A 15,456-nucleotide genomic window follows, 5' to 3' on the forward strand; every position below is an offset into this window, starting at 1 on the left:
TTCAACACCAACACACTCTAATGAATTCATTCTTCATACATACAAAATTACACTACACGTTTATCTATTAACATTATCATTATTACAGCGTTTCGGGCGTTCTTCGAGCTTTCAGCCCTACCCAAAGACCACCCGCAGGTGACAGCTGAAATCCAGTCCGGCTCAGTTTGACAGGGTGCTTAGTTTTTGGAGTGCACACAATTTCAAATTCGTGCACCAAGTAAAGGACGGCGGTTTTAATTTCGAGCAACGCAAACTGAGAACCTAAAACAATCTCGCTTTCATCGTCTCCAATGGAGCATACATCCTACCTATACAATTCCTCGGACCGAAACCAAAGGGCATGTAGGTATTTGGAACAATATTGTCCCGATTTGTGGAACTAAACCTTTCAGGGACAAACTCGTCCGGGTTTGGATAATACTTCTTATCCCTGTGAATCGCAAATATCGGTATTAAGCACAGTGTATTTTCTTTGAACGTTGTCGTAGTGTCCCATATTTGCTCAGCGTCGATTGTGAACGATCTGACAGACTTTCGATCGATTAATACGGTCGGGGGCCACTTGCGGAGACTCTCTGTAAATTACAACACTCATTTGAACACAGCCACGGAAAGATTTACAACGTACCTGAGACTACCATGTCTAGATAGTCCAAGTGGAGCACATGAGCGTAGGAAACATCCTTGCACGCTTCCATGAGGCTGTCTACTTCTTTGCGTAGCTTTAATTGGATGTCGTTGTTGATTGCTAGTTCGTATAACACAAAGCTGAGACCGATAGATACAGTTTCGTAACCCGACACGAAGAAATGAATTCCTTGCGCAATTGCTTCGTCCAGGTGATCTTTGTTGTCGTTTCCGATTCCATTGTTCGCGAAGAAGCTAACTAAATGGTTGTCCTCCTTTGAACACCTGTCCTGAACGATCCCACTGTAAAATCGGCTGGTGCGCTCTTCGATAATTTTAAATCTAAAAAACTCAAATTTCACAATAGATTTCGATGTAGGTAAACTGCTTTGCTAGATACCTTCATTAGCCTTGGGCTTACTGAGTAGCCAAATAATTTGAATAACCTCAGTAGATTAAATTCGGTAATATGCTTCGACATTGAATAGAACTCGTTGCGGCGATTCTGTAAGGAATCGCAAGCAACGCCAAAAACCGCGGACGCTATAACGTCGTTCGCAAATTTGCTCGTAGCGTCTACGAGTTCAACCGACTCGCTGTTTCGCTCCAGAAAAAAGTAGGCCAAATTTTTCGCGCACGTCTTCATCGACTCGAACGTCTTTTCCAAATTTTCGTCGCCGAATCCTAAGCTGAGGGTCGACCTCTTATTGCGCCACTGATCCCCGCCTGTAAATCGGCGCTGATTCAAGTGTTTTTTTGGCGTCACTAACCTGGCATAGCGTGTAAGTTTTTAGCCCATATTGGGTCCAGGTCGGCGTCCATTATTGACCGGCGATCTGGGAACGTTTCGAAATCATCTCCCAAAATTTTTTTGATCATCTTTGGACATCTTATGAACAGAACCGGTGTGCCGAATTGGAAAGCTCCAAAGTATCTGCAAATAACAAAGAAAGCATTAAGCATACGTTATACGTTGTCCATTTATTGTGGTTGTCCATTTATTGTGAAATATATTACACATATTGTAAATTATTGTATTTCATCAAACACATTTCCATCAGCGTGGAAGACAGCGAATATTATTCCAATTCCCAAGAGTAACAATCCGCGGCTAAGCTACAAAGACCTTAGGCCCATTAGCATTCTTCCCACTTTGTCAAAGATCCTCGAAAAGGTAATGAAAGAACAGTTCGTAGAGTACTTGGAGAGATTTAACTTACTACCATCGACGCAGTCGGGTTTTATGAAGAGTTATAGCTGCGCTACAGCGCTTCTTAATATAACGGACGATATAATTCGAGCAACTGATGCAAATCAACTTACGGTGGTAGTGCTATTGGACTTCAGTAAGGCCTTTGATACGATTAGTCATAAACTTCTTTCATCCGTTCTTACTCACTTTGGCTGTGAAGCGCCGGCAAGCCAGCTGATTAATTCTTATTTGTCAGATAGACAACAACGCGTTGTTGTCAACAACAAAACCTCTAATGTGGAACGTATTTTGCGTGGCGTCCCTCAAGGATCTATTCTGGGTTCCCTTCTTTATAGTATCTATTCCAGCAGCATTTGCAATGGATTACGTTATTGCAAATTCCACCAATATGCTGATGTTACTCAGATTTATTGCTCTTTTACATTGGATCAAACTAATACAGCCGTAAATCAAATTAATGCAGACTTGAATACCTTATCTGAAACGGCATCGGCACATAATCTGAGTATTAATCCATCCAAATCGGTGGTAATGTTATTTGGTCGCCAGCTAGCAAGGACTCGTTCAAAATCCCACATTAAAATATTTATGAATGGTTCACTTCTTCCTCTTGTGGATGAAGCCAAAAATCTAGGGCTCTTACTAGACTCCGACTTAAGGTTTAAGGGACATATTAATTCCTGTATACGTAAAGCGTATTCCACGTTGAGGAAGTTGTATCCTAGTAGGAACTTGTTATCCATACAGACAAAAACTTATCCGACGGACTCTCTAATACTGAGTCATTTTAATTACTGTGATGTGGTTTATGGGGCATGCATTGATTCGTTAACGGCAAGTAGGGTGCAAAGAGTTCAAAACTCTTGCTTAAGGTTTGTTTATGGGATTAGGCGCATGCACCACATATCAGGCAAGTTTAGAGACTCCGGCTGGCTCAATATGAACCTTCGAAGACGCCTACATGTTGCAGTGCTGTACCATAAAGTCATCACTACCCAAATACCGCCATATTTAGCTGAACGGTTACGTTATCGAAGCAGTCTTCATAATTTAAACCTTAGACACAGAGGCCTATTAACAATTCCTGACCATAAAACATCGTATTTCAATAGTTCATTCTCATACAATGTAGCTGAGGTTTATAATTCCATTCCACCACTCCCAAGCACTTATCTGTTATTCCATTTAAGTATCATCTTAAAGATTAGCTGCGAAAACAAATTTAACATTTGTAGTTATGTAATCATGCCACCTGATTAAGTTTTAATGAATTACTGTTTTTTTTTCTTCTGAGACAATGAGAAATTTACTTTTATATATCTGTTATTGTCCGGGCTGTATGGAAGAACAGAGCTTATAAGCACTGAATGCAGTCCTTTTTCCTTTTTTTCGTGTTGTAATTGGATGTGTTATAAGAAAACGGGAAATAAAGTTTATTATTATTATTATTATTATGGTCGGTGTTTCTTGTGAGAACTCAGGTCTAGCCTGGTTAACTAATCGCACGGATTAAAATCAAGTAACGATTAGTGTCTGTGTCTGTGTCTGTGTCTGGTGAAGTTATGTAGGGTTCTAAAGAAAAATAAAAAATAAAATAAATATTCACACACTCACATTGGAAATCTAGAGATAGTATGTAATTCAATACTTACAACAAAAATATCATTATAATAATTCCTGTAATTTTATTAAATAGAGTTTATTGTGTAAGTGTTTCTTTGGCTTTGCGTTTGGGTTGAATACGAGTGGGTTGTGATAAAGTGGTGTGTTTATGTGAAGAAGGAGTTTTGTGTTTTTTAATTGTATTTATGGTGTTTCTTTGTTCCTGAGGTCGTATTTGTGAGGTTGTTTGGGTTTCTGGTGGAGATATTGCAGTATTTTGTGAGCCTGTGGTGCTGTTAAGGTTTTTGCGCTTCGGTTGTATACGAGTGGGTTGTGACAATGTGGTGTGTTTCTGTGAAGAAAGAGTTATGTGTTTTTTAAGTGTGCTAGGGCGTGTAACTTTATTGGGTGGACCTGTCTTTGTAGTGCAAGTTGCGTTACTTGTATTTGTGGTGTTTCTTTGTTCTTGAGGTTGTATTTGTGTGGTTGCTTGGGTTTTTGGTGGAGATATTACAGTATGTTGTGAGCGTGTAGTTCTGTTAAGGTTTTCGCGTTTCGGTTGAATCCGAGTTGGTTGTGATAATGTGGTGTGTTTCTGTGAAGAAGGAGTTTTGTGTTTTTTAACTGTGCTAGGACGTGTAACTTTATTGGGTGGACCTGTCTTTGTAGTGCATGTTGCGTTACTTGTATTTATGGTATTTCTTTGTTCTTGAGGCTGTATTTGTGTGGTTGCTTGGGTTTTTGGTGGAGGTATTACAGTATGTTGTGAGCATGTAGTTCTGTTAAGGTTTTCGCGTTTCGGTTGAATACGAGTGGGTTGTGATAATGTGGTGTGTTTCTGTGAAGAAGGAGTTTTGTGTTTTTCAACTGTTCTAGGACGTGTAACTTTATTGGGTGGACCTGTCTTTGTAGTGCAAATTGCGTTACTTGTATTTATGGTGTTTCTTTGTTCTAGAGGTTGTATTTGTGTTGTTGCTTGGATTATTGGTGGAGACATTACGGTATTTTGTGAGCCTCAAGTGCTGTTAAGGTTGCTGCGTTCGGGTTGTGATAACGTGGTGTGTTTCTGAGAAGAAAGAGTATTGTGTTTTTTAGCTGTGCTAGGCCGTGTAACTTTATTGGGTGAGGGCGTCTTTGTAGTGCATGTTGCGTTACTTGTATTTATTGCGTTTGTTTGTTCAGGAAGTTGTGTTTGTGTGGTGGGTTGAGTTAAGGGTGGAGATATTACAGTATGTTGTGTGTCATGTTGTGAGTCTAAAGTGCTGTTTAGGCTTTTGCGTTTGGGTTGAATACTAATGGGTTGTGATAATGTGGTTTGCTTCAGAGGTGAATCTCTGAATGTAGTTATATGTTGTATCATTTGTTGTACTTGTTTGTTCGGTAAGTTGTATTTGTGTGTTTGTCTGGGTTAGAGGTGGAGATATTACAGTATGTTGTGTACCGTGTTGTGAGGGAGTGCTGTTGTTTACATGTATACGTTGTGGATCATTTCTAGTATCTTGTGTTATGTTTAGAAATTTACGAACAATATGGCATGTGTTGATAATGACTGCTTTTTGTAAATGTTTGTATGTGTTTTTGTCCAAACCTAATAGTTGTAAATTGTGGTGTATTGTCTTTGTTTGGTATAACTCCGGTAGCACTAAGAATAATGGGAACTATAACAGTAGATTTCATTCTCCATTGCGTCTTAAGCTCGATAGCTATATCGGTGTATTTGCGGTGTTTTTCTGCATGTGTTTTAGTTAAGTTGTTAGTGTTGGGTATGGCAATGTCTATAATACACATGGATTTTTGCGTTTTATCTATAAGTGTAATATCTGGTCTATTATTGTGGATAGTTTTGTCTGTGAGTAGTGTCCTGTCCCAATATAATTTGTGTGTGTGTTGTTTTCAAGTATGATCTGTGGCGTGTATTTGTAATATGGTGTCTTATCTGTTATGAGATTGTGTTTAAGAGCTAATTTTTGATGTATGATTTTAGCTACCTGATCGTGTCGATGTTTGTATTCAGTTTGTGCAAGTCGTGTGCATGCCGATATTATATGTTGGATTGTTTCTGATGTTTGTGAACAGAGTCGACAAGAATCGTTTGTCACTGTTTTGTCTTTATGTATGTGTTTTTTTATAGTTGCGTGTATTAATGACCTGGTCTTGTATTGCTAACATGAAACCCTCAGTCTCCGGGAAGATATCACATTCAGACAACCAAGTGTGCGTTGCTATAGAATCAACACAATCCTGACTAACCTCTTGTCTTATTATTATTATTATTATTATGGTCGGTGTTTCTTGTGAGAACTCAGGTCTAGCCTGGTTAACTAATCGCACGAATTAAAATCAAGTAACGATAAGAGCTATTTTCGGAACTGGTTTATATAGAAAGAGTTTACTATCCTTGATGTCCACACCAAACAAACACGAGAATATCCACTACCGTATATCACTGTATCATTAGACAAATGCATGAATGGTAAAAATGAAATTTCTCATAGATCCGAGAGGACTACGATTGAGACCTCTTCGAGAGCAATGTGTTATTCATTCACAATTTTACATATCTTTAAATATACGTATGCTTAACTTTGTTGAGATAACCACAGAAATTAGGTAGGTAGTGAAAATTACCTTTTGGATCAGGTTAGTCATTTCAGCATTAGCTTTCATATTATTTTTCTTTTGAATTTGAAGTATTTACGTCTAGATTTATGTTTTGTATACCCGTACGTTCTTCCGTCTGCACGTGGGGACCGAAACCGTTTTTCGATCTAATCGTTCCGAAATTTCGTACACACCTTACTTCATATTCGTAGATCAAAATTGTTAGCGATTTCCATTTTTCGAATATTTCTAAATTTGAGTGCTTCGAATTCTTCCGCTTCTTTGGTTTCTTTAATTTTGTTCAGTTTAGATGTTTCTGTTGCATTGGTGTCATCGAATTCCTTTATTTCTTCGAAATTTGCAATATCCCCTGTATACTTTCAGATTCGTACGATTCTTCAATTTCTTCAAGTTGTTTGATTTTTTTAAATCTTTCACTTGATTGGTTCCTTCCCATTTTTCAGCTTCAAAAACATTGCATTCTTTATCGTTTATCAATTCCTCCATTTCACTTCGGAGAAATCATCAACTTTATTTTTTATGCCCTTAAAAAAGTACATACTGTTTTGAGTTTTATTACAAATAGAACCTGGAATAGAATGATGTAAGGTATACAAAAAAAAAGTAGGAAACTGGTGGTTTCAACAGGATGGTGCACCCACGCACAACGCCATAACCGTGCAAGAATATCTATCGCGCAAATTTCTTGGAAAATATGTCCGAAACGCATTTTCGTACGATTAGAGGGCGTGGTACGCGGTCTCACGGATGTTAACAATTACTTCTACTCCATCCTACTCCTGGTTAACCCACAGAGTTGTATATAGTAAATACAGGAGCTGTACATAGGACCTGCGCGTGGAAGAATAACTCCAGTGACACATATATCTTAATTAAGTTGGGCGTGATTCTTGTTATTGTTGTAATTATATAATTAAAAGTGTCCCGGCTAGCTCTTCTTGCCTCTTAAGGAAAAATGATAAATAATAAGTCAATAATGTTTTTTCAAGTTTGAAACGATTCTTATCTTCTTTAAGGTATATCTTTGCTGCAATGAGGTTTGCGGTTAAAAGGCATTCATTTGCAAAAACAGAATTAAATAGCGCTTGGTATACAATTATCTTCAATACCTTTCGGCTAGCCTTACGGATTTGACCCACTTTTAATAGGCTTGTGCATGTGGTTATTGGTCAACTGCGAAAAGTTTGAACCGAATAGGCCCAGTTATGGTGTTCACGGACAGACGGACGCAATCGACTCCTCTATAAAGCTTCCATCGCTTTGCTCTGCCGCTTAATAAAGACACTAGTTCAATGAGGCTATCAACAACAAATGGTAAAATAGTGGCGCTGTCCGTCGTGATACCAATTATTGTTCATGAATCTTTTTAATGTTTGTGCACCAGGAGTTCTAGATTAGATGTCTTCTGGTCACGGATTTCAATCCTCTCGCCAGCTGTGTTCTGCACGGACCGGCTATAGAATCCGCTGTGTTACGACGACTAGGAGAGGGGTTGCAACTTCCACCCCACCATCCACTAGCGCCCTATTGGCCGCGTCGCCAGACGCCTCTACCGGAAATCGTTTATAAGCAGCGCACCGACAGGGGAACTTCACTTGTGCCTGGGCAAGCCTACCTTACCCTATACAAGCGACTGAGGCTGGTCGCTTGGGCTCAAGTACCGTCTCCGCACGCCATCACTTCCCGGCTTGACCGTAGTCAAGTCCGGCGCCATCCCACGTGCCAGAAGCGATCTTATATATGTACATATAGCCTCTGTATTATTTGTAAATATTGTGTAATATACGTTTTCAACCTCCGTTTGCCACTTACGTTACCCCGCCTGGTAACAATTGGCGCCCATACGTGTGAGTCAACCAGCAGCATCGCGCTCTGAGGATCTACGCCCACGCTCCCGCGACAGCCGACGCGCAACACCATGAATACGAGGAGCAGGAACACCCCGACGTCCAACTCCGGCGCCGACGAAGGTATCGACACTCAAACAACGGAGATGACCCCGGCAATCAACCCCGGTCTGGACCCGGCAACCCCGTCCAGTGGCGCCCAACACTCTCAACACACCCTCGACATGCTAAAGGCGCTGACCGACGCCCTCCAGAACGCGCAGAAAACCGCATCACCGGACCTACCGACCTTCAGCGGCGACCACCTGGAGGACCCAACAGTCTTCTTCAGCACGCTCGAGCAGACAATCCAAACCACCGACCCGGCGGAAAAGTTAAAAACAGCAGCAGCACAACTAAAAGGGGAGGCTGCGAAATGGTGGAACAGTTACGAGGCATTTTCACCGACATACAACGACCTAAAGAACTACACCCGCGAAAAATACGACAGCAGCAAGATTCGCGGGAAGATGCAATCAGAATTCTTCGGCCGAGAACAAGGAGCAGAGTCGCCGCAGCAATTCCTCCAGAGGAAGGCACAGCTAGCAAAACGGCTGAAGATCCCGATCGGCGAGCACCTCGAGCTACTGAGAGACCTGCTGCACCCACGCATTAGAGTAGCCTTTTTAACCACAACACCCACTTCACTCCTCGACTTGGTGCGTCACGCCGAGGAAATCGAAAACTGCAACAAAGCGCTACCTCGAAACAACCAACCCAGACCATCGCCACCAACCCCCGCCGACAGACCTCCCAACACACCAAAGTGCCACCACTGCCCGGAATATCACTTCCACCGAGACTGCCCAGTACTGACCCGCCGCCGAGACCAGGGAAACGGGGCAGCGGTCGGGAACAATGCCCGGCCGTCCACCTAATCCAGACTGCGACCCGACCCAACCTACCAACGCTGGCAGTCAAGGTACGCGGAAAAAGCGTAAGAGCTCTCCTCGACTCCGGATCATCCCATAACTTCATCCAGAAGGAGCTCGCGTGGAAAATCCACCATAGCAACCACCAAACAGCCGGCCTAGCGAACCCCGCCATCAGCTGGAAGTCATCGGCACATCCAGAGTCGAGTACACGCTCAACGACAAGCAAGAATCGGACGACTTCCTGGTGACACCAAACCTTGTCGTGCCCATGATCTTGGGACAGAAGTGGCTCCAAGAACATCGAGCGGTGCTGGATTACGAGAGAGCGTGCATCCACTGGGGAACCCATACAAGGCAGACAACACACTGGGACCAAGCTCCGAACCGCGGCCCAACAACGAGCGCCTCCATAAACTTCGCCGGAGTCAAGCACGGGTTCCAACCACCACTCGATCGACGCCTGGCCACACTGCTGGAAACTTTCGGTAGCACACTTGCCGATCCTGCAACGCCCACAACAACAGCATCCACCACACATCGCATCCGAGTCACCAAAACAACGCCCTTCCGACTTCCGCCATATCGACATTCGCCAAACAAAAAGAAGGTCATCGCGGATGAAGTGGAAGCTATGTTAGCAGCGCAGGTGATCGAGCCCAGCACGTCCGAATATTGCTCGCCCATCGTCATAATTCAGAAAAAAGACGGCCGCCCGAGATTCTGCATCGACTACCGTCGTCTAAACGCCATCACAAAAGACGAGAGCACCAACCTGCCAGTCATACAGGAGACCCTCCGAGACCTGGGGACGGCCAAAGTTTTTTCCAGCCTGGATCTCAAATCAGGCTACTGGCAGGTGCCGCTAGAGACGGAATCCCGACATCTCACCGCGTTTTCAACCCCTGATGGAGCGAGTTATCAATTCAAAGTAATGCCGTTCGGGCTCAAGAATGCACCTGCTACGTTCCAGAAGCTAATGACCCAGGACGTTCTCGCCGGGTATTTACGGAAATTCGTCATGGTATACCTGGATGACATAATAATCTACTCAGACTCCTGGGACGAGCACCTCAAACATCTACACCTCGTGCTGGAACGACTGCAACGCCACAAACTCCGCTTGTCCCTCGAAAAGTGTCGCTTCGGGGTGCAAACGATCCAATACCTGGGCCACAACATCACGGCGAACGGGAACCGCCCGTGCCAGGAACACATCGAAGCAATCCGGACCGCAGACCGGCCCACCTCGAGGAAGAAGCTAAGAAGTTTTCTAGGATTGACCAACTGGCTACGAGAGTACGTGCCCCGGTGTGCCGAATTACAAGCACCGTTGGATAACTTACTAACAAAGAACACTCCTTTCCGATGGACAGCGGCAGCCGACGTCGCCTTTAGCCAGTTAAAAGCAGCACTTAGCAAACCACTCCAACTCAGCCGTCCGGACTTCGCCACTCCATTCGTGCTGCAAACCGACGCCAGCGAAAACGGGATTGCGGCCGTACTCTTTCAAGAACCCCACCCCGGAGAGAAAAAAATTATCAGCTACGCCAGTGCCAAACTTAACCACGCGCAGAGACGCTACCATATCAACGAACAGGAGTGCTTGGCAGTAGTGTGGGCCATTAAACGATACCGGCCATATCTGGAAGATAGACGTTTTACGTTGAAGACAGACAGCCGCGCTCTCCTGTGGCTGGATCGCACAAAAGACGAAAAGAGCAAGCTAACTCGTTGGGCATTACGGCTCCAAGAATTTACATTTGATGTGGTCCACTGTCCGGGGAAAGAAAACGAGCTTCCAGACCACCTGTCCCGCCACCCATCAGCAGAAGAAGCCGAAGAAGCCACGGCAGAAGACGTAAACCGCATGCTGCCACCTACGACCACACACGAGTCCAAACAAACCAACAGCACCCCGGTAATCGCGGCAGTGGAAGTGGCCAATTTGGCGGACCATGTGAAGGAGTGCCAAAAGACAAACGAAAACGCCATCGTTCTGGTACGCACCTGGCACAGAATACAGCAGGAAGGACCAGCGACACCAGCACAAGCAAGGTTCAACCGGGATTACACGGTGGACAACGGTTACCTCTACCGCAAAGCACCCCAAGGGAACCTACTCGTAGTCCCCTGCAGCCTTCAACCAGCGGTACTAGAAGCGTACCACAACGCAGCCACAGCTGGACACCCAGGAGCCGAAGAAACGGAACGGGCCATAATGACACATTACCACTGGGCGAAACTGGGAGACACGGTGCGGAATTATGTACGAGCATGTTGGATTTGCGCGGCAGTCAAAAGAGGCCCGGTCCAGGACGCCACCGTACGCCCACGCAAACCCACACGACCCTGGGAAGCGGTTTCCGTAGACTTGATGGGCCCCTACGACGCCACACCTACAGGCTACCGCCAGATAGTCGTGATCACGGACCTCTTCAGCATGTGGGTGGAGGCATTTCCAGTAAAGGAAGCAGTCGCTCCAACAGTGGTCAGAATCCTGGAACACGAGGTATTCGCACGCTATGGTTTCCCGAGAGCGATCATCTCAGACAACGGACCGCAATTCACATCAGTGACATGGGACGCGGCACTTCGGAAGTGGGGAGCAATGCACTGGACAACGCCCATATGGCACCCGCAGGCGAACCCCGTCGAACGCCGGAACCAAGAAATCAAAAAGGGCCTCCGCACTCATCTGGTGGGACAAAGCCCCAGCGCCTGGGCGGCCGTACTACCCATTGTCATGTTCACGTTACGTACGAGGAGAAACGCCGCTACTGGACTCACGCCGAGCCACGCGCTGCTAGGCTACGACCTACCCAGGCCAGGAGAGTGGAAAGCCAGGGATCGACCACCTCCACCGACAGGAGAAGCCCGAGAGGAGGTCGTACAGACGGTGCACAGGAACCAGGCACGATCCCGCAGCCGGTACGCGAACTACGGGCCAGCCCGCACCCAGTACCAAGTAGGCGACGGAGTGATGGAAAGATCCAGGGACCAACACTCCGGGAACTTTCACATGAAGTACACAGGTCCCTACACCATCGAAGCGCTGGCGGGCACAAACGCGTACTGGATAAGGCGAGGAAACGAACTGGTAAAGGTGCACGTACACGATCTACGCCCTGCACCCAACCAACCCACCCCGGCACCAGTACCGGAACTTCCGCCAAGAATCATTTCACCGACGCCACCACGGAACCAACGACAACCCCGTCACCGCCGTTTGCTACAGCGCCTGCACCCCGCCGTCGCAACCCCTTTACAGGGGGGGGATACTGTTACGACGACTAGGAGAGGGGTTGAAACTTCCACCCCACCATCCACTAGCGCCCTATTGGCCGCGTCGCCAGACGCCTCTACCGGAAATCGTTTATAAGCAGCGCACCGACAGGGGAACTTCACTTGTGCCTGGGCAAGCCTACCTTACCCTATACAAGCGACTGAGGCTGGTCGCTTGGGCTCAAGTACCGTCTCCGCACGCCATCACTTCCCGGCTTGACCGTAGTCAAGTCCGGCGCCATCCCACGTGCCAGAAGCGATCTTATATATGTACATATAGCCTCTGTATTATTTGTAAATATTGTGTAATATACGTTTTCAACCTCCGTTGCCACTTACGTTACCCCGCCCGGTAACATGAGACCGTTTCTTCGATTTGGAATTGAAATTGCTGCGCCCTGCACTCTAATTCTTCGGATTATTTCATGGATTCCTCACATTGGTTGTCTTCTTCCTTTCCCTCCAATTTTTCCGACCGGTCCGTTTCTTCGAATATGTCAAATTCTTCCAATCATTGAACTTTATCGAACATTGGGGATCTTTCCGAATATCTATATGGATTTTTACGATTCTTCATTGTCTTCAAGTACTTTAAAATCTTTCGTTTCTCCGGAATGTCCATATTCTTCAATTCTTCTAGATTCGTTCGATATTCAGTTATTCATATCCATCAGACCTCAGATTGATTTTCACTCAACCGTATTCCTGTTGCACTTTTATATCCGTTCGATTTCTTTGGTTCATCATACGAGGTCGGATTAATCAATTTCTTCGAATTCATGTAAAATTTCATTCCAAATGATGCGAGCGACTTCCGGGATAGGATCGCATCAATGCTGAACAAAAACTCATCGTTTCGTCCACTTTCGTAAGGGGGGTTTAGCTACAATCGATCGCCAAAAATCAGCAATACCAACGTAGCGGAAAAATGAATTTAAGTTCAAGTTGCTGAAACTGTATGTTAGAAACGGCTCCTCCAAATAAAATACCAATAAAAACGTAAAAGTAAATATAAGACTTTCTGCTAGAGGAACCCGTCACATGAAGCCTGGAAAAGATAACCAAGACACATTAACCTTTTACACCCCCAACAGTTCTAAGCTCTCTGAAGAAGCACAAAAACATTCCTTCACGCCTTCAGTGCCTGTGACACCACCCTTATATTTTTTGACAATGCAAAATGAAGTTTATAAACGTGTTTCAAAAACATACGGGCCCCCAACACGTGATCTCATATATCATGGATTCCAACGCCACTCCTGATCTACCTACAAGAGAGGGGCTTGTAAACGCAATCGGTTTCGGTCCCGGTTCTTTTCGGTCTCAACCCCTAGCGTCAGCTCCAAACATTTGGAGGAAATTCGCTTTCAACTTTTTAGAAAGAATGATCGAAAAATAATTATGTACCTACTTCAATTTGGCCTCCCACCGAAACCGGATCGTGCCAGTATTCTTTTAGGGTCTACTATTGCAGATTCAGATCTGAAGGCAAAATTTTAAAATTATGTTAAATTTCGCCGTTTTGACGCAGAATTTGATTCTTTAGAACTTTTAAGAGTAAGGGGTCGTTGGTAACGATTGCTGATTTTTGACGATCGACTGTGTATAAACCGCTGAATCGAATTTGTGCTAAATCTCTAAAAAAAACTGCACGATATATACCGTGAGATCGTGAAATTATAACACCCTGTAGATCAAAGGGTTTGTGAATCAACGTTGTTTATATGAACTTTTAGTCATAAAATAAGCCAAATAGTTAACCCCTTCCGTATGCATATCATACTTAGGAGCACCCTGTATAACACTTAATGTGTGTATCAAGTAAACCGCATAAACTCGATAATAAACAAATAGGGGAGTGTTCAAAAAATGCCTGCATGCCCTACTAAAACTTTTGTACAGGGTGTGTCATGTAGGTAGGCACATTATTTAATTTTTTGGCTCGATAAAGCATTCTAGATATATTTGATGGACAATGTCTTATCAATTTAGGTCCCGAAACGACACATTGTGTTCGTCCATTACATACGGTATAATAATTTTATATCTTAGTGTGCAATTATCACGCGGTAAAGGCGTTAGTAAGCGTAAAAAGTTCACAAATTAGCTTACCTCTGTTCTGGAAATACGTTGTAGACCTTCTGCAGAATCAACGGGAACGCCTTCAAGCGAAGTACACTAGGTGCCATATATCCAAACAGCGGCCAAGGGCGCAAGTAGATCACATTCAGATTTTTCCAATATTTATAAGTCCGCCGCATTTTGAGATACAACAGAATTATCGTTACACTAATTAAAATCGTCAAAATCATTTTAAACGAGGTTACGTAGCGGAGTAGCCTGAACTGAGCCTTACCTAAAACAAAACATGCATTTAAATACAACTTTCACCTAAATGTCATTTTAATGTAATTACCTAAGCTAATTCTCTATGTTTGGTATGTTAATGGAATACTTTTGTGAAACTTATTCCGCAAGCATTTTTTGTTACAAATTATGGAATATGACGCGTTATTTAAAGAAACTGAATTACATACTTTTAGACCATCGATTTCTTATCAGTTGATAAAACCACGTAATCTAGAATAATGATGAGTATACGGGGTGACCATAAATGATTGATTACGGTTTTAATTTCTTGCAAACGAGAGCGCTTTGTTCTGACTTATTTAAGAACAGCGATGAACCAATGTAATGCATAATCTTTTGTAAAAAACAGTTTTTACCAAATCAAGTTCAAAATAAACATGGGAACTGAGGTGCCCGCAGTGAGCGCTGTCGTCGAAATGAGCGTTTCTGCTATCTTTAATTTTCCCTATGTTTATTTTCATAATGTCGTTGGTAGTTTTGCGATTATAATCAAACGACAAACGATAGTTGGGTTTGATTGTTTTTTAAATTAATCGATTTATCAATTAATCGATTATTTGATTAAACGATTACTTGATTAATCGCTTACTTGATTAATCGATTCTTTGATTAATCGAGTATTTGGTTAATCGATTATTTTATTAATCGGTTATTTGATTAATCAATTAATCAGTATTTTTAATTATCGATTATCGATTATTCAAACCTGTAATCGCTCAGGGCGGCTGCCGGTTAATCCGAATTAGCTTTCCCTGCAGTTTTCCTAATTCGTAAAGTAAATACCGGAGTAGTACAGAACAACTTAACATCTTCTGCAGGGGCCCTTCTAAAAAGCATTAAGCGTTTCATTCTGTAATTGGGCGAAAGTTTGTTGAGGGCCCAGAAGAAGAGGGACAATAAATAAATAAATAAATGAATAAATAAATAAACGTCAGGTGTGAACGTTATTCAGGCTGAAATAATACCGAAGATAATT

General features: G+C 43.6%; 1 protein-coding gene across 1 annotated transcript in view; it reads right to left on the minus strand.

Moving 5' to 3' along the window:
- LOC116170564 (cytochrome P450 9e2-like) overlaps positions 1-15,456 on the minus strand; it is a 24,243-nt gene continuing 8,787 nt past the window's right edge. Inside the window, exons 2-7 of the mRNA XM_031487048.1 lie at positions 14,223-14,466; positions 1,401-1,564; positions 1,031-1,356; positions 632-980; positions 312-578; positions 1-264 (exon numbers count right to left, since the gene is read on the minus strand). Of these exons, the coding sequence (XP_031342908.1) occupies positions 83-264; positions 312-578; positions 632-980; positions 1,031-1,356; positions 1,401-1,564; positions 14,223-14,422 (1,488 nt within the window). The 5' untranslated portion in view covers positions 14,423-14,466 and the 3' untranslated portion in view covers positions 1-82. The remainder of the gene's footprint in view (positions 265-311; positions 579-631; positions 981-1,030; positions 1,357-1,400; positions 1,565-14,222; positions 14,467-15,456) is intronic.

The sequence above is a fragment of the Photinus pyralis genome, unplaced genomic scaffold, assembly GCF_008802855.1.
Source record: "Photinus pyralis isolate 1611_PpyrPB1 unplaced genomic scaffold, Ppyr1.3 Ppyr1.4_LG5, whole genome shotgun sequence".
Taxonomy (NCBI): domain Eukaryota; kingdom Metazoa; phylum Arthropoda; class Insecta; order Coleoptera; family Lampyridae; genus Photinus; species Photinus pyralis.